Below are 24,204 nucleotides of genomic sequence, written 5' to 3' on the forward strand. Positions count from 1 at the left end.
GTTAACAGAAAAACAGCTCTTCCCTTTATCATATCTCTGCACTTCTCTCCCCAACTCCTCATAAAGAACATTACTGGACCCTACAAACCATATACCACCTGTAAGGCAGCACATCTTGCTACAAACCTAACCTCAGGTGCCCACTTTTCATTGACCCCTTCCCACCAGGCCACCCTTCCTCTCGTTGTGCCACTTGCTTAGCCAAAAGAACAGTTTTTTCCCCCAGTTTGGCTGTCCTAAATTACCCTCACTAGTTGAAGCTATGGTTTGGGGGAACCCTGACATAGGGAACATGGATTCTGATGGGTGATAGGCTTTGTCCTTGGTCACGAAGCCCCCAGTGGTAGAAATATTGGCCCTCAGGAGTTATTAACACCACCCTGGCAGCAGTCAGCCTTCTCCTTGTTGGAAAACCTCACAGAAAAAGTGTTTTAGGGTGAGATGGTGAATTATAAGCCAGCCTATGGGCTGGAGGAAACACAGAGCGAGGCCTGCAGGATCTGGGGCAGGGCCCGAATGGTGTTAGTGCATCCTCCACCTTGAGCTGGGTCCATCAGACATCTTCAGCAGCCTTAACTGATGTGTCTTAGCAGAGACAGATGCCTCCACACCATGGCGGAGATATCCCAAAGCTGCCACACGTACATGTGGAGCAGTGAGGGCAGAAGGAGCAACCACAGCCATCTTGGCAGCAATGGCCATGCTCAGCAACTGCAGGCCTAATGAAAACACCCTTTGAGAGGAGCCTCCTATGGTGAGGGGTTGAGGATGCTGCAACAAGGATGTGTTGCTCGTCAAGTTGTTCTTTTTGTGTGATTGTTGCCTCAAACAGTAATGTTTTAGTTGTCAGGCCTGCTGGAGAAAGTGCTCTCTAATGCAGGATCATCAGGGGTATGTATCTAAATGGTCTGGCTGAGGGCATCCAGGCTCCAGCAGGTTTTGCAGAATTGTCTATTACCAGTGTTTTACTTTAGAAAGAAGGGGGGCAATTGAGTTTGTTGCTCCCCAGATTCCCAAGATGGGCATGCAGCATGGAAGGATGGAGGTCCACTAGGATCTGCCAGGCTACATTGCTCTCCTGGACACAAGGAAGGTTGCTCCAAGCTGGCGTTATCCCATGGGGAAGGAGAATCTGCACTGCCATGGGCCACAGTCTTGCAAAGTCAGGTCTCTTCTTAATTTCTGAAAGGCCAAACTTGTCTTCTAGCAGCTACGGGGAGATTAAATATATTGTACTAGGTCTAAACCCAAATGAGATATCCACGGCACTTGAGGAATTTGGATTTTCGGCACTAAATGGGATGGGATTTGGATCTGGGTCACAAAGTGGGCAGCAAATTAAAGAAAGTCTCCTAAAATCTTGGTTTTCTTTCCTTTAGTTTCTGTTTGCCCTCACCATAGGCAGAAATCCAGGGTATCCAGACACCAAGCATGGGGTTCTTCTGCCTTCAGTTAGGTGGTCAAATGTTGCGCATATAAACCCCGGCTAGCCATTTAAAATCCCTCTGCACATCCTGGAAAGACATACTCAGCCATGCCATCAATGGTTAATTCTAAGCTGTGAAAGCAATTGGGAACTGGCAGCTGAAAAATAAAATTGCTTCCTCTCCCATTTTAAACAGTAAAAGTGAGATTTAAGAGAATGACTCCTGTTTATTCAAAACCCTCCAGGGACACGAAACAATTCATTTCAGTCACTAACTTCATCTAAGATTGACGCTTGAGATTTGCTCAATAAACTGCTTGGTTTTAACCTCAAAAGCACGTTGAAAAGTTTATATGCTAGGTATTCAGGACCTCGGATGCTTGATGTATTTAAAGGAATTTAAATGCTGCTTTGCATCTGTCAGTTTAACAGAAATTTCATCCCTGAGTAAAGAGTGATTGCCTGCAACAAGCCCAAAATTAGTGTTATTCATCATTACCTAGGAAGACTTCAAAGATGAATACATTAGAAATCAAAATAGAGCTGTGGCAGGCTATATAGCTACTTAAATAAGTATGTTAATAGTGTGTCCACCTGGATGGAAAATACAGCTGAAAGGTAAGAGTGGGCTGTAAATCTCCATGTTTTACAGTGAGCAACCAAGGGGAATCAACCTTGCTTAAGGGATAGAGCTATGAATTGGAAATGAAAAGCATGGTTAAAATCAAATCATTCAAATTAAGACTTTATGCTTCCCTATTTTAAATCATGATTAAAATTCATAATTTAAGCCACATCGATTTAAATCAAAGCACCCTGCCATAAAATGAGGTTTTGAACCCTGTGTGAGGCTTTAATGAGAAAAGGGACGTTCTCCTGTTGCATGCCGTTAATGGGGATTCATTGCTACCTGGAGGAACTATCTTAGAAGCCTACAAAATTGCAGAGATTGTGGAGAGTTTTTTTCTAATCTGTCTGGGAAAATCTTAAGGAAACAAAGTAATTTTCTATACTAGGGTGTTGTAAGAAGCTCAAAACTTATTTTTCCAAAATATTCTACATGACTGTTAGAGACAGGAAAATTTATCACCTAAACCAGAGGTCAGCATCTTTCACTGAGTTTTTGGCATGTGAATTATCCCAAGACTCGGGTGAGAGTGGCAGCAATGATCTTGAGAACCACCAAGGTGTGCTGAGATTAAATCCTGCATGCCTGAAAAATGGGGCAAGAGTGTGATTTTTGCTTGCTGTACCCACAGCCATGTCCTGTTTTGCTCATGTTTTGCCCTGGTTGTCTTTTGGCCAAGTCAGGCTTTATCGGGAGCCCCATGGCTGGTGTGGGCACATCGTATTTGCAGCACATTGTGTTGCTGCAATCCAGCTTTTGATTGCCACTGGTGATTTTGGTGTGCTTATGGCATTGCTTTAATTTGGCATCAATCCATGTTCCCTTTGATGGAGGAATTTGCCCCTGTGAGAGCACTAACACTTTGCAGCAGTGTGTCAGGCTGGATCAGGGAATTGATCCATCTGAAAACAAACCCGATATTATTTAAAAAAAAAAAAAAAAAAAGAGTGATTATTTCAGTGATTATTTCCTGCATTTACTGAGAGCTATTACTTTCTTCACCTTGCCAAGAGAAACCTGTGGGGAAAAAAACAAAACAAAACAAAAAAAAACAACAACACAGAAGCAGGCTCTGAAACCAAATCAGGTCACCAGCAGCTAGAGAGTGAGAAGATGGCTAAAAAAATGCGTGAAAGAAAAGGCCGGGTTTGAAATCGTGCGATTGCCATCTCATTGGAAGAAGCTCGATATTAGCTTATCTAGTACTTGCTAGAAACTTGCTTCCCTTAACCACGCTTTAAGTAACTCTTGTGTTGCTTAATAAATTAGAAATGTCCAACATGAGCAATTTTAATTGCTTATTTAGAATATATATATTTAATAACACTCTTCAGAAGCTCTAAGTATACTTGCATATGATCAGCAATAATGCTAAACCTCAGATGCAATGAAATAAGCAGAAAACTAATGTATGTTTTATACTGATCACAGACCTTTAACCTCATGTGAACCCTCCATTACAAAATGAAGAGTTTTCTGCAGTTCAGCTGGGAGGGTGACTTCTTTTAACAGAACCCATTCAAATATTTTTTTCTTAAATTCTAAAACAATCGATTGAACATTTTTAATCACACCCTTCAAATGTATACGGTTCCTCAATAAGAAAGGTACAGAACAGCTGAGGACCACAGCAGACATGCTGACATCCTCCTGTGGAGCATTGCAGAGCTCTAGGAGGCACATCGTGGCAGAGCCACTCATGGATCCATTTCAGCTGCTGGTACCACCGCAACTATTTGCAATTATCCAGGGAAAAGTTACACCAATATAGCCACTTCTAATTGCATCTCTGCTGGAGAACACAGTGCATCGCTTTAACTACTCTGCTTTTTCTCACAGTTGAGGAATACAGTGCCTTGATAAGCAACGTGTAATAGCCACCCTGAAAGCTATCCATTTTCTGCAGGCTGCCGCAGTATCACTGAAACTTTTACTTTTTTTTTTTTTCCTCATTTGTGTACGTGGTGGAATGTCTTATCTCATCCTCCTGCCTTTAGAGTCCGGGGGGAAAAATAAAAACAACATTTTTGCTATTATGCTTCAAAGAAGGGCTTTCTCAAACAGTTTCTCTAAACCCTTCTGCAAACCCTTTCAAATCCCCTTTGTCGAAGTCAGGAATCTGGCATTTTCTCTTTGCCTGTGTCGAGCAGAAGCCACTTAGAATAAATGCCTGACAAGCGTGTCTCCTCCTTTCTTACAATAGCCAGCATGGAGATTTAATGTATCTTTAAGTACTGCAGCTTAAGAACTCTAAGCCAATTTCTACCTTCTCCTCTAGTTAAATTTACTAAAATCAATTAAGGCTGAGAGAGAAAAATTCAGCCTTTATTTTTTAATAACTATGGCTTTATTCTAACACTGCAAAATGACCTTCCTCCTCTCTTTCACCAGTCTCATGAGCCATGTGCTATAAGACCGAAGACTCCTGCACGTAGACTTTGCAATACAGAGAAAAATCTGCTGGATTAATCCATCTTTTATTGAAGATGCTAATATGTCTGCGACCTCTAAAACTGGAACAACTCAGAAATAAAACTTTACCTTTTCAATTTTGGAGGAGATCTTAACACAGCTCCTGTCTGCCTGTTTCTGAGGCATCTGTCCTCCACCTGGCTGCAAACACAGACTTGTTTTAAACCCAAAGTCTGCTCTTCCTATCTCCCCTTCCATGTTGCAACCTTTATGTTGTACACCTAACACACCACCAAGAAGTTCTTCCAAATCCCGAAACCTAACTTTTTGGCCATTTTAAAGCAGATACTGTTATGCAACGTAAAGGTTTCCAGGGACGGATCCTGGACACTTTTGGTGTAACATCAGACCCTGAAGAGGACCGTGCATGGACACAAGCATCTCTAGTGTCCAAACCATCCCAAGACACACCTGAATTGCCTTCAGAAGATGCCTCTCTTTCCGTTAACAGAAGCTGGGTTCAAGGACAACTCAGCTCCAACCCTAAAGACATTGGTTATGTATCTGAGCCTACTTGGAACTCATCTGGGTCCTTCAGGTGGAGAAAAAGAGCAATTTGGGCCCATTCCCTCCCCACGGCCCAGTGCACTTGAGCAGTGCCTCTGGGGGTAGTGGTGGCCCCAGTGCTTCATCAGGCTGCCTTGCACACGAACGATGCAAATCACAACCCAGGGAGTGCTGCGTGTTTATAGAGGCTGCCTTCCTGCAGCTTCTTTATTGCATATGCACATCTAAAATCAGGTGCTTCAGCAGAGCTGGGGGCTCTTTCCCATTCATTAGCCCTTCTGCTCTACGCTGGGCGTCGAGGCATTGCACGGAGTTAATTTCAATAAGTCGTTTGCATTCTCCCTGCCTCCTTGCGATGCTTTGTCACCGAGCTGTCACCAGCAGAGCACACAACACTGAGCAGTCCTGGCTTGTGGCCAGGAAAGCCGTGACACGTACGTTATTTACGGGACGGGAAAGGTGCCTGCAGCACGTGGAGCAGCACGTGCTGCAAAGGCAGAAAGATTTGCAAAAAAGCAGCCAGACGTAGTGATCAGAAAACTTAAGTGACAAGACTCAATAAGCGAGCGGTCAATGGAGGATTTTGGTGCCTTCAGGGTCTGGAGCAACTTAGTTTTCTCTCTTGAAAGCCAGAGGGAAATTTCTTGTTCGGGTTGATGAGGCATCCTGGTGTTTGCTGGTTCCCAATGGCTCTCAGCAATATTCAGGAGCCAAGGCTGACTCTGAGGCATGCAACGACTTTATTCAAGAGAACCTGTGCATGCAGACACCTATGTGGGTCATCCCAAACATCCCACCCCAGAGCTCTGCACTCCCAGCGGGCAGTAATGTTACTATTGGTATTTCCTAGGACTGCCCAAAGCACTCACTGGTCCCAGCACTATTTACAATTCAAAGCAGGAAGCTAAACTGAAGTGGGCTAAGTCACCTTTGAAGGAGCCCATCCCTTCACCTTGGCTCTGGTAAGAGGTGAGGCCACCGATCCTGCCCACCGGGAAGTTCCGAGAGAAGAAAAATATTAGCACATCAGCATGGTCACAATGTAAAGGAGTGTTGACAGAGCAAAGTCAACATCTCCTCTTCATCATTGGGCTGAACTCCAGATTTACCAGATGCCACGATAAAAACCCTTGAAATGTGCCGTGAGACTTCTCCACCTTCCCCTTATGCTGCCAGGGGGTAGCTTCTGGCCATGGAAAGCTGCTGTTACCTTTCAGCCCCCTGCTCACCAGGACTTTGTCAGTGCCATTTGTACTGCAGTGGCCCTGGAGACCCCAGGGAGGGCATCTCCCTGTCCCTGAACACTCACAGTGGGGTCTCTCTAAAAAATAAGAAAAAACAGAAAAAAAAGACAGCACGGCCAGTCCTTATGCAGCATATTAGCAGATCACATATGATTTTTGTACAATGATGGGGAAGTTTATCTTTTTCTTTCCAGCTTTTTCCACTCAGAAAGGGCTGTTTGACTCTAAAGTAACACGGTTTCAGATTTACGCTAGCCAGAGCTTAGGGACCTCAAAAGTGGTCCCTTTACGGGATACGGGAAGAGCACTGCCCTTCTGCCTCCTCCCAGCTCTAACTGGGGCTACATCTTCCTCAGGGATCTCCAGAAAACCACCACGAGGCTTTAGCCCAGTGCTAGAACAGGAAAATAAACAATTGGAGCCATTAACTGATGAAGCTAAGATGAGCTGCCTCCCTCCTCCCAAATAATGAAGGAAGCAGCACAAGAAAGACCCTTGGGATGTGGGACACCATCACACCAGTCAGTTTGGGGAAAAGACAGTGATTTTTTGGTCGAGCACCAACAGTGCATGGAAGGGCTTCAGCAGGAGACTGGAGGTACATCCCCAAACCCCACCATGCAGTGGGACCCCCAAAAAGAACTAGGCTCAGCTAACCACATCCCAAACGCCCTGTGGTTTCAACCCCAACAGCTCCATTTTATGGATATTTATATTTTATTGAGCATGAGCCATCTAGGTACATTGGGCAGGAAGGTGCACCTTGCCCCTTCTTACACCCCAGCTTACACCCAACCTACCACAGGGGGAAAGACTCAGTGGCTTTCCTTGGCAATCCCAAACCCAGAGGCGATGCTCTTTGCAATTTGGGGATTATAGGGTGAAGCCCTTGGGGGTGTGGAAAGCTGAGCACAGATTGCTGGAGAACAACTGCTGGGACCTTGAGCAACCTGGTCCAGGGGGCTGGATCTGGATGGGCTTTAGGGTCCTTTCCAACTCAAACCATTCTGTGGTTCTGTGACTAACAAATGCCAAATGACTGTGCATCCTCTAGAATAAATAAATAAAAAAAAGGCAAACTTTGCTCAGGAGCTCTCTGAAGGGAAGGGCAGGCATTGCAAGAATTCAGGAACAACATCCTTACGTGGAGCTTGGCCGCTTACAGGAGAAGCTATGCAGCCAGCAGCGCACGTAAACAGGCTTTTGAGGAGGAAGTTGGTAGAAACATGTGAAAACGCTTCGCAGAGCTTGTGAGATTTCACATGCCTGCACACGGGGAATGGACCAAACTGGGCCACCTGGATTCCTGCAGAGTTCAAGCCCTCCTGTGATGTTCAGGACCGAAGGCGCAGGGGATGCTCAGCTGGGAATTTCTGGGCAGCCGTGGGTGGGTTGTTTGCACTGTGCTTGGTCCTGCTGCTTGGACCATCTGGAGGTGGAGATGCTGAAGGCAGATGGGCTTTTGAGTGCCATGGTGGGTCCTCAGGGATAGGGCAAAGGGGCAACGTAGTGATTCAGCATTGCGGGGAAGGGGCAAAATTCAAGGTGCAAACAAATGGGATGGATGTGGCCCTGCACCTAACCCCTGAGAGCAAATCTCTGCTGTTGCATAGCGATATAACACTCAAAATAACACGGGACTGCTGCACAGCCTGGGAAATCCTCACTGACTAGGGTTTAGTCCCAAAAACCTGCACCCCAAAACAGCCCACAGCTCGCTTGCACTGTGCCAGTGCTTATGTCTTCTGTGCTTATGTCTTCTGGAGGGTGCAGATGGGGAGAGAAGACACAGAATTTATAGGGCGAATAATAACCAAAGCACAGCCCAATCCTCCCCACAAATGCTGAGAGCGGATATTTGCGGCTGGTCTCCCGTCACCGCCGACATGAGTGATCACCAGCCTCCTCCTCATAAGCCTTTCGAGCAACTCTCTGGAATTAAATCAGTGCATTGCATGGTTCCAGCTCCTTTCATCCAGGGATCTTCAAGTGCTTTACAAACAAGTCTTTAATTAAGCTGCCTAAACAGACCCACGGGGTATCATTACTGTATCTGCTTCGCCACCGGGGAATCAAAGGCATGGCACTGCCTTTGCGAGGAGAGGTTTGGAAACGGGATGCAAAAACCTGGTCAAAGTTCCTCCAGCAGCAGCACATGAAGATACGCTCTGCTTCAGCACTGATTTTGTAACACTTGGGCTAACAACTTTTTTTTTCCTCGCGTTGGCATGGCCCCAATTTCCTGCTCCTGCCCATGTCTGGATTAGTATTCGATGGATTAGATAGATTTAAAAAATGCACGTCTTTGACAGCCTGTCTTGGACAAACATGAACCCCGAGTAGTGGGGAGCCAAGGCAGCTTTTGGGAATGAAAAGGGCTGTTTTGGCAACAAGATCTTAAAATCCGGAGGTGTGTGGTATGTTTTGAGCTGGACAAAGGGCAGGACCTGCTCCTGCCTTTTGCCCCCAGGACAGGTTTTTGCTGTGGCTCTTTTTAATCCTCTCTCTGAGAATGAAGCGTATCGGTTTTCTCTTCCTGATGCAATTCTGCTATCGTGCCCCCAAGTGGGCTAGAAGATCTAATAAATAAGGAATAAACAAAATCAAATGGCCTGGGAGCATGCCAGAATGGGTAACTCTGAGCCCCTTGCAAACTGGCTGGATTTAAAGACGTTATTTACCCGATGCTGTATTTGCTGCATCTCTTGGATGGATTGGCCATGCCTTGTCTGAGGCTGATTTTATTCTGATGTACAGCGGGAGAAACAGGGGGGAATCTCTCCAGAATCCGATACAAACCTGGACATGAGTATTTGTAGGGAAGCAGTTGTACCCCAAGTAGCTGCTTTTAGAAACTCCATCACGATTCTCCTCTACCCCTAGCACGATGTTGTCACCTTCTTCTTCAGGACACCCCAAACTGTCCTCCCAAATCCCAGCTCCCTGCTCACCCACCCATTTCACATCCCACTGAAACATCAAAAGCACGCAGGCGGGAGGCAAGCAATGAGCCCCATCCGAGTTACTGTTGTAAGACACCAAAAAACTTGCAGTTTCATTTACAAACCCAACTTCTTCCTATTTTCGGGGGTGGAAACAATGCACTTTGGGGGTTGAGCAATTCAGGTGATCACAGCAGATACCAGATAAGCACTGCTGTGACCAGCAGCATAATCCTGGCCAAGCCGCAGTGCCCAAGCCAAAACACCCAGCGGCTAAGGGTGACTATTTTGACCCCTGAGGAAGAAATTCCTGGTGCCAACACCCAGGGAGCAACACGAAACCACCTCTAAGTAGCTTATTTCAAAACTTCGGAGCAGCAGCTATGGCAGGAAATGCTGTTTGGGAGGATTTAATCAAATAATTTCCGAGAAATATGTAATAGGATCACTCGAGAGCGCTACAGAAACAGGTCCCTCCACCTTCCTTCCCAGGGCACTCTCCTGGAGCCGAAAGCTTGTTTTGTGCCAGTCCGAACATATTTAGCCCTCAGGTCTGAAAAACAACACAAAACTGTCTGAGAAGCCAAATTCAGCTAAACTCAGCTCCGTTCTGGCCGGTGCAAGAAAAACTGCATTAACAGCTCCTGCTTCGTGCCAATATTAATGAGGCTGATGCTTTTTAATGGCAAGAGAAATCTCCTGCAGCTCCCGCGGCGGCGCCAGGAGGAGATGAGGACTTCCCACCTGCTCGCCCACCGAGCCCCAGCACACATTTTCCCCTCTGCCATCGCTGCCGCCAGCACACGCCAGTCCTGAGAGCAGCAGGACAATAAAAAAAGGGCAGGCGGAGATTCCAGCCTGACCTCAGCCAATTCCCCCCGAGTTCAAACCCCAGAGCCCTGCCCCTGCCCTGCTTTTACCCCTGGAGAGTTCCTGAGCTTTTGTTACCTTAAATCAAAGCACGTTCAGCTCCGCAGAGGCTCGGCTGTGTGACATGACCCAGAGCAAGATTTCACCTTCTCCTTTAATTTTTTCCCCCCCTTCTCCCTGAATGCAGCAAAGAAATCCCCCAACTCCTCCCTTCCCTTATTCACTTTGAAAGCAATCAGTGCAGTTCCCTTCCCCGCTACTTTTCGGAGCAGTTTACGGCCCTCTCTTCCTAAATCATCCCTCCTGCAGCCTCTGCAGTACCCGCAGCTGGTCTCGCAGCGCCCATGCCCCCCGTGCTGTTGCACGACCCAAGGCAGCATCACCACCTCCTCTCCCAAAATGCCCCAAACCCACCTCACCGCGAAGGGTCTCCAGATGCCGATCCTTTATATGGCTCTATCGTTGACTTTGCCATCTTCCATCACCTTTCACCCCCCATCTCCCCATGCCACCTCCTCAAACAGAAGGTGGAGGGCTCCAGACCTACGGCACCTTGCGTGCTGGACCATCGCCACGCCAACCCAAAGTTCTCCCTCGCCTGGTGGGACCCCAAAAGAGCTGCGTGCGCTCTGCACTCCCTTCCACAAACCGATGAGATTTGGGCATGAGCCCAGCCGGGGGGGCTTTGTGAAGCCACACGAGGGAGCGAAGAAGCAGCGCGGGCAGCTGCATAAAGGAACGAGCACTGCGGCTCGCCGTCCTACGGATCCGTGCCCTGAGTTTTGCTGCCAGTTGGCTCCCGACACTTCTTTGCTGAACGAGAGGGTTAACAGAGCCAGATTCAGCATCCCCCTCGTTGTTTTTTTTTTTTTCTGGTTTCAACTCGCCAAGAGCTTCCCGAGTAGAGGGGATGAGAGAGAGAGGGAGGGGTGGGGGGGGATGCTGGATGCGCGCAGCCCCGAAACGCTTGGGGAAAAAAAAAAAAAAGAGTACAAATAAAAATACAGAAAAAAATAAATGGAAAGAAGAGAGATATGGGAAAAATATATAGAAAAAGAAAAATATAGAAAAGGAAAAATATAGAAAAAGAAGAATGTAGAAAAAGAATATAGAAAAAGAAAAATATAGAAAAAGAAGAATATAGAAAAAGAAGAATACAGAAAATAGAAATATAGAACAATAGAAATATATAAAAAAAAAATAGGAATATAGACAAATAAAGTAGCAAAGCGAAGGCAGCGCCGGGGGGGAGCGGCGGTGCCACTCACCGTGCAGCAGCAGCAGCAGCAGGAGCAGCAGCAGCGGTGCCCGCATCGTGCCTTGGTGCGGCCGGCCCCGACCCCGCAGCGGCTCCGGGCGCTGTCCCCGTTTGGGGCGGGCGGGCGCTGCCCTCCCCCGGCCCCGGTCCCGGAGCCGGCCCCGGTTCCCCCCCGCCCCACAACCGGGGGAGGCGCCCGGCGGTCCCGACCCGCCCCCGCCTCCGCCCCGCAAGGCTGGGGATGGAGGGGAATGGCACGGGGGGGGTTGGTGGGGATGGGGGCTTGGAGGGGGTTTGGGGGTTTCTTTGGGGTGGGAGGTTTGGGGGGGGATTGCTGGATAGAAAGGGGGATCGGGGATTCGCGGAGTTTGGGGATGGAGGTTGGGTTTTTGTCGGGATGGGGGGGTGAGATTCAAGTGGAGGAATGTAGGTTTTTGGGGGGTGGGAGGTGGTGTTTTCTTTTTGTTTTGTTTGTTTTTTTGTTGGGATGAGGGTCTACAGGGGGATTTGGGGTTCCCTCCTGCTACTGGGTCTGATTTGGGGGGTTAATTAAGTTTGGGGATGAAGGTTGTTTTTTCATTGGGATGGGAGATTAAGGGGAGTGAGATTCAAGTGGAGCAATTTGGGGTTTTGTTGGGGTGGGAGATTGGGGGGTAGTGTTTCTTTGTGTGTTTTTGTTGGGATGAGGGTCTTCAGGGGGATTTGGGGTTCCGTCCTGCTACTGGGTGAGATTTGGGGGATTCCTGGAGTCTGGGGGTGGAGGTTGAGTTTCCCTCGGGATGTGGGTGTGAGGGGGGTGGGATTCAAGTGGAGGGATTTGGGGTTTTTGTTGGGGTGGGAGACTGGAGCTCGTGTTTTATTTTGAACTTGTTTTTTTTTTGGGATGAGGGTCTACAGGGGGATTTGGGGTTCCCAATTGCTATTGGGTGCTATCTGGGGAGTTCATGGAGTTTGGGGAAGGAGGTTGGATTTTACTCAGGAAGGGGGCTTGCAGGGGAGTTGGGATTCCCATTTGCATTTGTGGAGATTTGGGGTATTAATTGAGATGGGGGCTGAGGTGGTTTTGTTCCTTTTGTCAGCATGGAGGTGGAGGGGCGGGGGATTCCCACCTGCTATAAGGAGCATTTGGGGGGGTTCCTTGGGATACAATTTGGAGGAGTTTAGGCTTTGCATCTTCATGTGCAAATGGGGGTTTTGTTGAGGGTTTTGTTGGGGTGGATGTTTGGGGAGGATCTGGGGTTCTCACATACATGTACATGGGGGCAGCTTTCAGATTTAATTGGGGTTGGTGTTTGGACCTGACTGGGGGTTCCCAACTGCATGGCAGTGCATTTGGGGGTTTCAGCTTGATGGAGGCTTGTGTGGAGATTTGGGGTTTTTTATCTGCATGGAAGGGAATTTGGGGTTTCCTTATATTTGGGGATTTGCATGCAGGTATGTGGGATTCCTACTAGCATGGAAGGATTTGGCATTTTTGTCAGGATGGGTTTGGATCTGGGATTTTCATCTGCAAGAAGTTTCAGTGTTGATTTGAGATTCTTACCTGGATAAGGATTTTGGGGAGAGATTTGGGATTCCCGCCTGCATGAGGGAGATTTGGGGGTTTCAACAGGATGAGGGCTCGGGGTGTGTTTGGGGTTTTCATATGGACGGGGATTGATTTGGAGTTTTCATAGGGATGAGAGTTTGGGAAGGGGATTTGGGATTTGCATCTGGAAGAGGGAGTTGGTGTCGATTTGGGGTTTTCATCTGGTTGTGCATTTGCGGGTGGATTTGGGATTTCCATCTGAATGGGAGTTTGGGGATTGATTCTGGATTCCCATCTAGGTGGAGATTATAATCTAAATAAGGTTTGATTTAGGATTCTTACCTGGAGGGGGCTGAATTTGGGATTTTCTCTGTTTGGGTATATTGCCTCTGCCATCCATGCCCCCATGGTGCAAAATTTCCGTTTCCTCTTCTCAGGTCACCTCCCACCTGGAGTGGGCGATGGGGAATCAAAAGGGATGCGCAATGCAGGGGCTGGCTCGGGGGGGGGGCATTGCCCTGGTGGGGGTCAGCACCCCACCACCACGGTGTAACACAGACTGAATTCTTATCAAATCTTTGCACTTTTTGTGGCAAGAGGGAACGGTGCTGAAAGTTTTTTATCTGGTGTTCAGGCAAGGAGTGCTCACTGCAGCTAGGAGGAGACTAAAAATAAGCTCGGAGCTTTGCACCGAATCCTCCCCCTTGCACTGGCAGATCCTGCTAAACCATGAGCCTTCCCAGCCCGGACCCAAAAGTGGTAAAAATAGCCCTTGCACCCAAATGGACTCTCCAAATTTGGTTTTCTTGATGGCTTTGGTTAAAAATTAACTTTCTTTTTGTTGCAAGGTCACCTTGAGAAGGCTTCTGACGGGGCTTGGGCGAGCTTGTTCAGCCCTCCCTACCTGCTCTGCACCCAGCAGAGGCTCCTTGTTCTGATTTTAGCTTCTGGGTCAGACCTGGAGAGAGACTTTCCATGTCCCTCAGCCCAGCCTCACCTCCTCTTGCTGTGACTCTGCATTATGCGGCACCTAAAAGCCGTGAAACCGGAGTGGCAATAAATGAATGAATGTGAGGCTGCACATTATTAATCCTGCCAGTATGAGAGAGGTGGTTCCTTCTCTCCCTGCAAAATATTTCCCTTTTTAATAACAGATCACATTTCCCCCCACACACACACGCTCTGCTGATCAGCATATTTCCATGTTAACTGCCAAGACAAGACAGTCTAGGGAAAAACCTGAGCTGCATCAGTATAACGGTGTCCCTAGGCTGGAGCAGAGGAAAGTGATGCTGAGCTCCTCAAACTCTTGTTTTAATGAACCAGCATCCATAATACCTTGCAAAAACAACCCATGGCACATTGTTCTGGGGTAATAGTGCTTGAGAGACTGGGACCCCCTCAAGATGTGGTGGGTCTTCATGTTGGGTGAGTGCAGTGGCAAGAACAGACCAGAGCAAAGCTCCCTTGGCAGCAGCTAAAAAAGACCTCGGGAGATGAAGGAAAGCAGAACGGCCTGAAAGCTTCTGGCTGCAATTAGAGCTGGCACATAGAGGTCTGCCTAAAAATCAGGTTGGCTTCAGTGGCCACTGGATTTTTGCTGCAATGGTTGTTTTGGGAGTTAAAGGAGAAGAAACTCATTTAGTTGGCCTCAGCAACAGATCCGGGCTGTGCGGGTGCTTTGGCTTTGTGCAGGGAGGAGGGAACCTCATTCCCTGAGTATTTGGTGCATTCATCTGTAGTTGCTGATCTGGACTGTAGGATTTCTCTTAAATGATCAGAACAGGCATTTTGCCACTTATGCAGAGATTTTTTTCCCTTTTCAGCGGGGGCTGGTCTCAGAGTGCCTTTTGCCTCAAGGGACATGGAGGAGATGGCAGTCACTGCAGGGGAAGGGGGTGTGCTGTGCAGGAGGCTTCCTTTGGGGGTTTTGTGGTTATCACGGGATGCACAAATTATAACGGCTCTGCCGTCCGTGAGGGGTGTTATTTCACAGCCAGCTGGGCTATCTCCTGAGGGTCTCCACCCTCCTCTCCTTCTGTTCCTGGCAGCTTGGCCCTCCCATTCTGCAAGCCCTGGCTGCTTGCAATAACCATGGTGGCTAAAATAGCAGTATGGTCTCCACTTCTTGGAAAACCTGCTTCATCCAGAAATTCTGGATTAAACCTCCTTTTAAAGGGGGTAGCAGAAAGGACCCATGCTGTTTCTGCTGCTTGGCAGGGTACTGGCTCCTGCCCACTTGCATCAGCTCAGAATTTGCCTCTCGTCTCTGCTCCAAGGGGATAATTACCAAGAGGGTGTCAGATCAAGGCTATGAATCATGGAGCAGCTGAAGGAAGAAAGAAAGGGATATTTAGCATGACTGCTTCCAAAGCTAGGTGTCTGCACGTATCCTCCTCTGATGCCTAACGATCAGCTGGGAGAAAAGGTCAGAAAAAGTGCTAGGTTGGGGACCTGGACACTTCCACAGGGAGTCAAAATGGCACTGATGCTTCAGAGGAACACATAAACAAGACTTTTACACTCAAATCCATGCAGCACTGCTGAAGGGGAGCTTTAACACAGGTCTCCCGATTTCAGAGGTTTTCCTAAATGCCAGCATCCCATGGTTAGGAAATTGCAGGAGGGCTTTGGCTTTCAACTTCAAACACAAACGGCATGCCTTAGAGGTGCAAAGAAACCTTTTGGAAAAATAGTTTGCACATCTGCTTGAGAAACAGACACTAAAAGGAGAAAAATTTACCCTAATGTTTATTATTACCATTATTGTTATTTAAATTCTCACAGGTCTTAGTCAGTCAGGTGTCTTCTAAACTTGATGTTGATGTGATAATACATGCAGGCTCAGGTATACCTGGTTCCTAACAACCCTGCATCACAGCTAAATATTTATTTAGGTCTATGAAAAAACAGGAAAAGGAGCCAGTTGTTTTAAAGTATGTAACAAAGCTGGGATGAAACTGCCTCAGGAGGAGGAAGACTTCACATTGGGTAAATCGTAAGATGCTTTCATGGTTCTCCAGAAGCTAGGGAAAAGCCATTTCTTCTGTCATTTAGAAGTAAAATGGACAAAGGCGCAGAAAGCATAATGTAGGAAATGCTCCTGTGCTTTGCAGCTCTGGGATCAATGCCCAGAGAGAGCTTTGTATTCTCCCCACCATGTAATTCCTTCTCAGCTGTGTTCCGATTCGTCATAACATTTGACTGACGTCTGCAGACATCCTTGCAATATTTACTTCTTTTCACAGAAAATAACCAAGGAAAGCCTATGCAGCATGAAAATCTTTGGGCTGAAATCCAGCTTAGGATCATTTAACTTGCCAGTAATCCGATTTTATTGAATGTCATCACCTATCTTCCTTGTGCAATGGGGCATAAAGTAATAACATTTGGAATTCAAATTTGGGATTAAGATAGGAAGATGAACAGCAGCATGCTGGTCTGATACCTCCAGTATGAGTAACAGTGTCAACAACATCACTGGGGCTCCTGGGGTCAACATCAGTAGTGGCCATTTCAGGAAGGAAAGCAATCCCAAACTACTATCTACCCTCCCTCCAGCAAGAGACAAAAATACCGATGGCTTGATGTCTTCCTGACAGACAGCCTCAAGGAAATGGGACCATTGATGGAGTGAAGTTTGTAGCTATATCCAAATTAAGGGGAAAAGGCTGTTCATGAGGAAAAGAAAAAAAAAAGGGAGGGGGGGGGGAGGAGAGAAATTTTGTGGTGTGTACAGAATGGGGAATGGAGGCTATTTTCATGTATTTCAGAAGTTGGGAAGTCAGAAGTATCATGGGGGGGAGGTCTATTCCTTAGCCTAGATGTGGCCCAGCAATATGAACCAAAATGCATCTTTCCTTGGGAGAAGAAACTGGGAGAAAGTTAAGAAGAGGATAACACTTGCAGTGCAATCAGTGGCTTTCCAAATGATGTGAGTGAAGAGGTAAAAGTACTTTTACAATTAATATATTAGAAAAACACTTACAAAATCAGAGTTCTCAGCTCTGACTCTATATTTAAAGGTCAATATAATTTCTGTTCCTCTGCTTTGCATTGGACTTGGCCTTTCAGTCAGGTGTAATTTCTGATTCTCTTGATTTTATTTTGTTTTATTTTTTAAGGAGAAAGAAGTGAGGAAGTTCATTTTAAGAGCTCTCCTACAATGTACATGCTCCAGAAGCACACAGATGCACATAAGTAGTAATCTAGGCAGATCTGGGTCCAGACCATGGCAACCACATTTGTGTGTCTGTGGTTTAGGTGTCTCCATTTGCAGTGGCTTTGGAGCTGCTGTTATCATCAATGGAAAAGGAAATATTGCTTTTGTGCAGTTGCTTAAACATAGGTGCCTGGAGTCATCTCAAGTGGTAGAGATGTCTTCATGGGGATGGATGAGGCTTCTGTGAAACCCAAGCCCTCTGAGGGAGCAGCTCTAGACGAGGTGAGCCATTGTTGTCTTCGTGAATGACACAAGGACACCAAGCCAGCTGGACCATTCCCTAAACCCTAGTCACTGCCTTGATTTGGGGTTCAATTCAAATGCCTAAAAATAAGCATCCTGCTTGGTAAAGCATCTTGCCCAGCCACCAGCTGCTGGTCCAGAGGGGTACAGGTGTCTCACATGTCCTGTGTCACATCAACCAGCCCCAGGATGTTATCTCAGACCACATAGTGCATTTCAGGTGGCCCTAGAAAGCTTTATCAGGTAGCTGAATTGAGCCTGAGGACTCTGAATCTGGGGCTGAGCCCCATACATGGTGCACAGAGCAGTGCTGCCATCAACAATGCTGCACAGGCAGCTCAAGAACAAAACAAAACAAACTTTAGGAGGAGCCCGTGTTGCACACCAGATCATATATCAGGAGGCTTAGCATCTCCTCTTGGAATCCTTTCCAAATACTTCAGTGAGCCCTGCACAAAGAGATCCAAACCAACGACCTTCCAGGGCAGGCTTCCCTCTGTGCTTGGAAAGTACCGAGCCCTGCCCACACATCACTGAGGCTTTGTGAAGAAAAATTATTTTGATGTGCTCCTGGATAAATGGCCACCCTTCTCTGCCCTGGAGGCTGCATTGCAGCCCTGGTTAGACTACTGATGGGATGGGGTTGGGATGGATTAGATATAGGTGCCTTGAGGTATCTTGAGTACTGGAGATGCCTTCATGGAAAGAAGCATGTTCTTGGTCTCAACTGATTTGGAGAGATGTGGAGCTGCAATTTAGGACATTCATGGTCATTTTATGGTGGGGGCATTGGGAAAGGCAATGTGGAGAGGCAAAACTCTCCCCATCAGGACTAATAAATGTTCATAGATATGTCTGGAAGTTGCATATTGCATCTGTCTGGGATTGTCTTTCATCCCAACCTTGCGTAATGGTTTTTATTAAAAGAGAATGTGGATGGATGCGGGAAAGTCACAGAAAAACAAACAGCCCATTAGAAGGGAGAGGCAATCAGCTACACACATTTTCCACTGCTAGAAATAGCTGCTGGTGGAAACCTGTCATTCTGCACATCTCCAGCTAAAAAGGCACATCTTTTTTTCAAGCCCAGAGTGAGAGGAGAATCGTATCACTCCTGCCCCAAAGTCTCCTATTTAGCCTTTTCTGCAGAGGTCTGTGGGCTGGTGGAGATCTCCAAAACAGATTTGAGGTGGATTTCCCTCTTTTGCTGAATGATGGACTGGCATTACTTTCTTCCTTCTGCAGTGGGGAAACTCCTTGGAGCCCAAACCCCCTGGACCTGATGGTATTTTTCCAGGCTGGTCCTCTGGGCTGGACCTGCTGGTCCTGCATTGCATTCAGGGTGTTCCTCCAACCTAAATATCTTTCAGACTTCCCACTTGGCTTTCCAAACATCATCTCCACAACTCTTCCCATAGGTTTTGCCACCTTCTATGCCCTCTTTGAGAAGGATTTGCCCCTAACAGCCCAGGAGTTACCAGGGCAACACGCGAAGGCCCAGCAGGCCTGATCATTGTTTGGGCCTGCAGCCACCCTGAGGAATTCACTATTTGTTTTAGAGATAAAAGCTGCAACTTCCACACATTCTTCTTCAATTTCACTCTCCATTAACTGCATTGCACTGTCATAACAAAGCTCATTGAATTATTAGAGATGAGAGGAACTGTTCGAAGCCTGGAATGGTGAAAGGGATGGGGGAAAGCTTTCTGTACGTGAGTTTTCTTTATGTACCTCCTCCATGAAACATCCATTGATAACACAGAGGATCTGGGGCTTGGTTAGGGCTTTTTGGAAGTTTGTGGGGACAGTGAGGGCTGCTGACAATTATGGTGAGCTGGGGGTCAGGATGGGTGGGTTGGGTAGCCTTGTACAAGTCCTATGTGCTTGTCTTCTGGTCTTGTCCTGGACTGCAAGCATTTCAGGACATGTCCTCCTGATTCCCCTCATGGTTATTTATATGTGATTGAAAAATAAAGAGTAAAGCGTGGGTTAAATGGAAACCTTATGCCCCAGAATAGTGGTTGACCCCTCCACCTCCTTCAGTGCCATCAAACACCTCATGGTTCTTTCATTATTCCTATGTCAACCAAGGGGGTGATGCTCCCAGCTCAAGTTGTGAGCTGTTCCCCTTATTCGTGCTGCAAACTGCAGATTGCCATGATGTGAATCACCACAGTTGGCTTCCTCCCTCCCAAATTCATCTCTGGGACATCAGAACTGGTGTAAATCCTGTGTCCTGCACCATGTGGCTTCCTTATGCCCAGCTCAACCACCTCCCAGCTGCCCCGCCAGGCATTCAGCACAATCCTGCATCCACTCATCCTCTTTTCAACCAAAACAAAGCCCCAGCCCTCTTCTCAGAAGGGTAGGGGGGGATTTCTGACAAAACTCAGCACTGGCCATGCTCTGCTCCCATTCAGATTGATGGTGTCCCTGCTGTTGGCTGGCTGCTGTGGAAAATCCCGATGCTCATTGTTGTTGAGAGTGGTCTGCTGGGCAATGGCCATGGGATGCCCCGCAGATTTGGGAGTGTGGGGTCAGGTTTTGTTGACCACAGTCTGTTTGAGGGGAAAAATGGTCCTACCTAGGAGGGAAGGACTGGCATTTTTGGTAGACTAAGGGGAGTGCTTTTTGAAGGGGGAGGTCACCACTTTGATAGGAACCCCAGCTAGGTCAGATGAATCACTTACTACAGACAGATAAGGGGAATCCCGCTCCTAAATCTCATTACCAATCCTGATGCTAATTCAGTTTTTAACCAGGAGCTTTCCAGTGCCTCAGTTTCCCAAGGCAAGTTGCAAATTGCATCCCACATCTCAGCAAGATCAACAAGACAGTAGTAGGCTGTGTTTGACATCTATGCTGTAAATACAATAAATGTCACTGTTTCCAAGAACTGAAGATTTTTACGGATAAACTCGGCTGTGATTCTCCTTTAATGTTTTTTCTTTTTATATTTTATATGGAGCTCTTCTGTATTTAAAGACAAGAATAAAACCAAACTGGCAGCTAATTGAAGCACTGCCTCCCTTTTATTTCCCCTCTGCCATGTTTTAGTGAAGATTAATTTAAGGGACGTTCACCTAGTTAGTGGAAATGCGTCATTCTCATCAGCAGTAATGGGAATTACAGAAGACCATCGGTTGCTCAAAGAACCTCCTTAAATCTTTTCAGCCTAAGAAAGATAAGTACAAATCACAGCATGTTTCAGTTTTATTTGGCATGTTTAATGGACAATACCACTAAACAGCTTCAGCAAGACACGCTGGCTCACTCTCTGGCATGAATCTTAACAGTAGCTGGTGACTACTGGCTTGGGCAGTGTCTTTCAGAGGCAGGAGAAGAAATTAAGCCAGTTTTAGATTAATGCAGCATCACCAAAATTTGTTAGCAATGGAGATACCAGTTCTTCATTTCCGACCTGTACAAGTGCAGAGGAGACAGGAAAATTGCTGTTTGCATCATACAGTAAGTCCAAAACACTTAACTCCACACTAGAAGAGCTGAAGCTGTATATCATGGGTATCCGTTGCAACAGGATAATAAACAACCAGGTCTTCATTGAATTTATCTTGCTTATGCAGACAGTACACGGGGACTGATTGGACCTTGATACTGGTGTAGGACTTCTGAGCAGGAGTCTTTCTGCTGAGACCAGACGCTGTGTGACATGCAGAGCTGAGCAACTGTGTACTTTGCCAACTTTATTTACAGGATGGGAAAAACTCAATCCAGTCAAATTGTCCATCACCTTTCTTATAGGCCTGTGCTCTGCCTGGGGTGCCCAACTCCAGCACAGTGTGCACCAGAAACATCAACACAAACCCTTTTTGACACTTCTGTACAGTGTCTGCAAATTGAAAGGTATCTCAGTTCCATCCAGGAACTGGGAAAGGAAAGACCTTGAAGATGTGAGGTCCTGTCATCAACTCTCTGCACAGTGCCTGAAGTGATAACCATCAAAAGGCTGACCTGGATGCACCCTATGAAAGGTCTGTGATATGTTTTCCAGCTGCAGATGGGTGCTGGCAGCCTATATGGGGTCTCACTTTCCCTCTGGACCCTCCTGGTGCTCATGTCTAGGAAAAGTTAGGCAAGAGCTGTTAACCCCAACTGTCCCAGGCACTGACCTTGTGCTGAAAGAAGCAGAGGAGGTTGGGACAGGACCCCAGAGCTGAGTCCAACCTTTTTCTCATCCTTCAGTAGAGCCCCAAACCCAACATATTCTGAATTTCCCTCCTCTACTGCTCATGGTAGGGAGGGAGAGGTAAGGAAAAAGCCTCTTTGATGTCTAGGCTAGTGCAGGGCTGGGTTTGCTCAGCCCCACCAGGAGTAGCCATCCCCTCTGAGACCCCAGCCCACTGGCATCAGAAAATCCTGTTCCCTTGGGATCTGCCACATGTTCAAAGGGCTCCTCAAAGTCTTCAGTGACTTAACCGCACTCTGATGGAGTCGCTGTTGACTCAGCTTAAGCCATTTCCAAATCTACCACCCAGACTCTGGGAAATCATTTGCCAGGAGACCACCTTGTGTGAACACTTCACCCTCTTGAGACCAAGCCAGCCTGGAGGGAGTCTGCCTATGTCCTTGTACCAGCAAAATAAAGGGCCAAAAGCTTCTTTTAGACAGACATTGGCAATGAAATGGGACATACCAGAGCTAAGGAGCATTATTATTATTTGTTCTTGTGTTTTGGGCTGCTCTTGGAAAGCTCAAATGGATTCAAAGCTGTCTTTTGCTAAATGCTGTGCAAACAAGTGTTGGAGATTGCCCTTGTCCCAGCATAGGATAAAGGCACGTCCTCTTGGCTGGTCTAAGGATGCTAATTAGGTACCTGGGGAACTGGCATTCTGTGACTGTTCCCAGGCTCTGAAAGGGAGAATTAGCAGCATTCACAACACTTCACCTCGCTATTTTACATCAGATACTCCCCTGCCTTTTACAGCAGGCACCTCTAAGTTTTCTGCTGTTTGCAAGAAGAGGAATTCAGCTTACAGATGCAGGCTGCAGTGTCAGGGGAGCTGCTTTGTCCTAAAAATGTCAGTTTTGCCTCTGTGGTTGAGAAGCCTGAAGGAGGGAGTTCTGCAAATGCACCCTCACATTTACATCCACCCACTTTGCAGTGTGATAGACCACAGGTCCACTAAGATAGTAAAGGGAGGAGAGCTAACAGACAGAGTAGAAAGGAAAAGAAGAAAAACAAAGAATCTTACAAATGCCCAATAATCTGTGGTCTCCTTTTCCTAGTATATGTACTGTCCACATGAAGCAGAGTCCTTGCCGTTATATTGGATCAGCCTGGAAGGATGCTCATCACACCCAGCGAAGCCCTTTGCCCTTGGTTGAAAAGCAACCACTTCTGGGGCAGAGCTTAAGGGTGGGGTGTCACTCAGATTGCCAATTTTTAGATATTCACCTAGACTGACACATCCCCCAGCAGCCAGAGGAGACACGTGCCCTTTTGGAGCAGCAGCTGGAAGCCATGGGGGATTCTATGGGGCATCTTCTCAAATGGGTGATATATTTCTTGAGATTACCAGGGACACATCCCCTTCTCTTGGGGCTGCTGTATTTCTAAGCCTTTTGGAGGTGAAAGATGTGGCTGCTTTGTGCATGTTTCTGCATCTGAGAGAGAGATTTGTGTAAAGCAACCTGTGCAATGGTGCATGCGTACAGAAGGGCAGCAGATCTGAAGATACTGCAGAGAGGGAGATGGAAGGCTTTGTAAGACTTAGATCTGTGCCAAGGACAAGGTAGGGCACAGCAAAGCAGAGATATTTTTCCTGAGTCAGTTAAAATAGTAGTTAACCAAAGAGGCAGCTTGAGTCTCTCCTTGCAAGGAAGGGAACAGACATCACAAAAAAAAAAAAAAAAAAAGTATTGCTGGTTAGAAAGTTGAAAGTCCAAGGGAAAACTCCATTGAGGTCTATGTTTCATGCTGTTGAGATTAACAATAAAAGGAAATTCCGGGAAGAACGGGGGGCTGGGCTGGACTTGATCCAGAGACCTTGCTAGCTCTGTAACAAGCATGGTGGGAATGCCCCCGTTGTGGGGAGCACTTCGCTGAAAATTCTGGGACCAGAGGAAGTTCACATTATGTTGCTGCATCCTGTATGTGAGTGAGCTACAGTCCACTTAGGAGAACATCTGCAAAAGATGCAAAGGGACACGCAAAAATTTGGCCACTCCGTAGCAGGTTGAGGGTGATCTATTCCCCTGCTGACAAATGACAAATCCACTCAAAGATAACCTGCAGTTCCTTCCCAACAGGCTTGCAATCAGCCAGAACTAAACCCACCACCATCAGTGAACATGCTGGGGAGATCCCATGGCTCTGATGAGTGATCATGCTTACAGATTTGGCAAATCCACAGACAGTTGGGAAGACAAGATGATGGCTATTTAACCCAAAAGATGATCTGAACCAGATCCCAGACTTGCCAAGAGCAATCTATACTGCACTCTTGGTCTCAAAGTGAAGGCTTAGTCTCAGTCAACACCCAACTAGAAAGTGCTGTGTGTCCCACTGCAAAGGCCCCATAGGTCAACCAGTAGTTGGCCATCTTCAAGTGAAGAATAACCACCTTTTAGGGCCTGTAGGAATGGAGAGGTTCCCCTGGATATGATATGTGCCACCAGTCTTAGAAGCTTATGCTGTACTGGGTGAGATGAATAGAGAGAGATTAGCATGGATTTTTTTTTTTCTTTCTTTTTTTTTTTTTTTTTTTTTCCCTGTGATTAATGCTACAGCTCACCTCTCATGCCCTGAAATGTGGTTGCATACTAACTTCCACTGATATTTGGGGATATTTGGCATCCTAAGTTAACAAAGAAAATACAAGTTAGCTCTTTTTCTATATTTCT

The 24,204-nt window shown here is 46.8% G+C and overlaps 1 protein-coding gene across 6 annotated transcripts in view; it reads right to left on the reverse strand.

Annotated features, from left to right (window-relative positions):
* Positions 1-11,540, reverse strand: part of PODXL (podocalyxin like) — a 43,175-nt gene extending 31,635 nt beyond the window's left edge. For 3 of the 6 annotated variants that reach the window (XM_082762709.1, XM_082762708.1, XM_082762705.1), the window contains exon 1: positions 11,358-11,538. In XM_082762709.1, coding sequence (XP_082618835.1) covers positions 11,358-11,403 — 46 coding nt within the window. In that variant the 5' untranslated portion in view covers positions 11,404-11,538. Of the gene's footprint in view, positions 1-11,357 lie in introns of all 6 variants that reach the window. The other 3 variants (XM_082762704.1, XM_082762706.1, XM_082762707.1) reach the window with 3 other exon arrangements.
* Between the last annotated feature and the right edge of the window lie 12,664 nt (positions 11,541-24,204).

This window comes from Aythya marila (genome assembly GCF_965140915.1).
Source record: "Aythya marila genome assembly, chromosome: 1".
NCBI lineage: Eukaryota > Metazoa > Chordata > Aves > Anseriformes > Anatidae > Aythya > Aythya marila.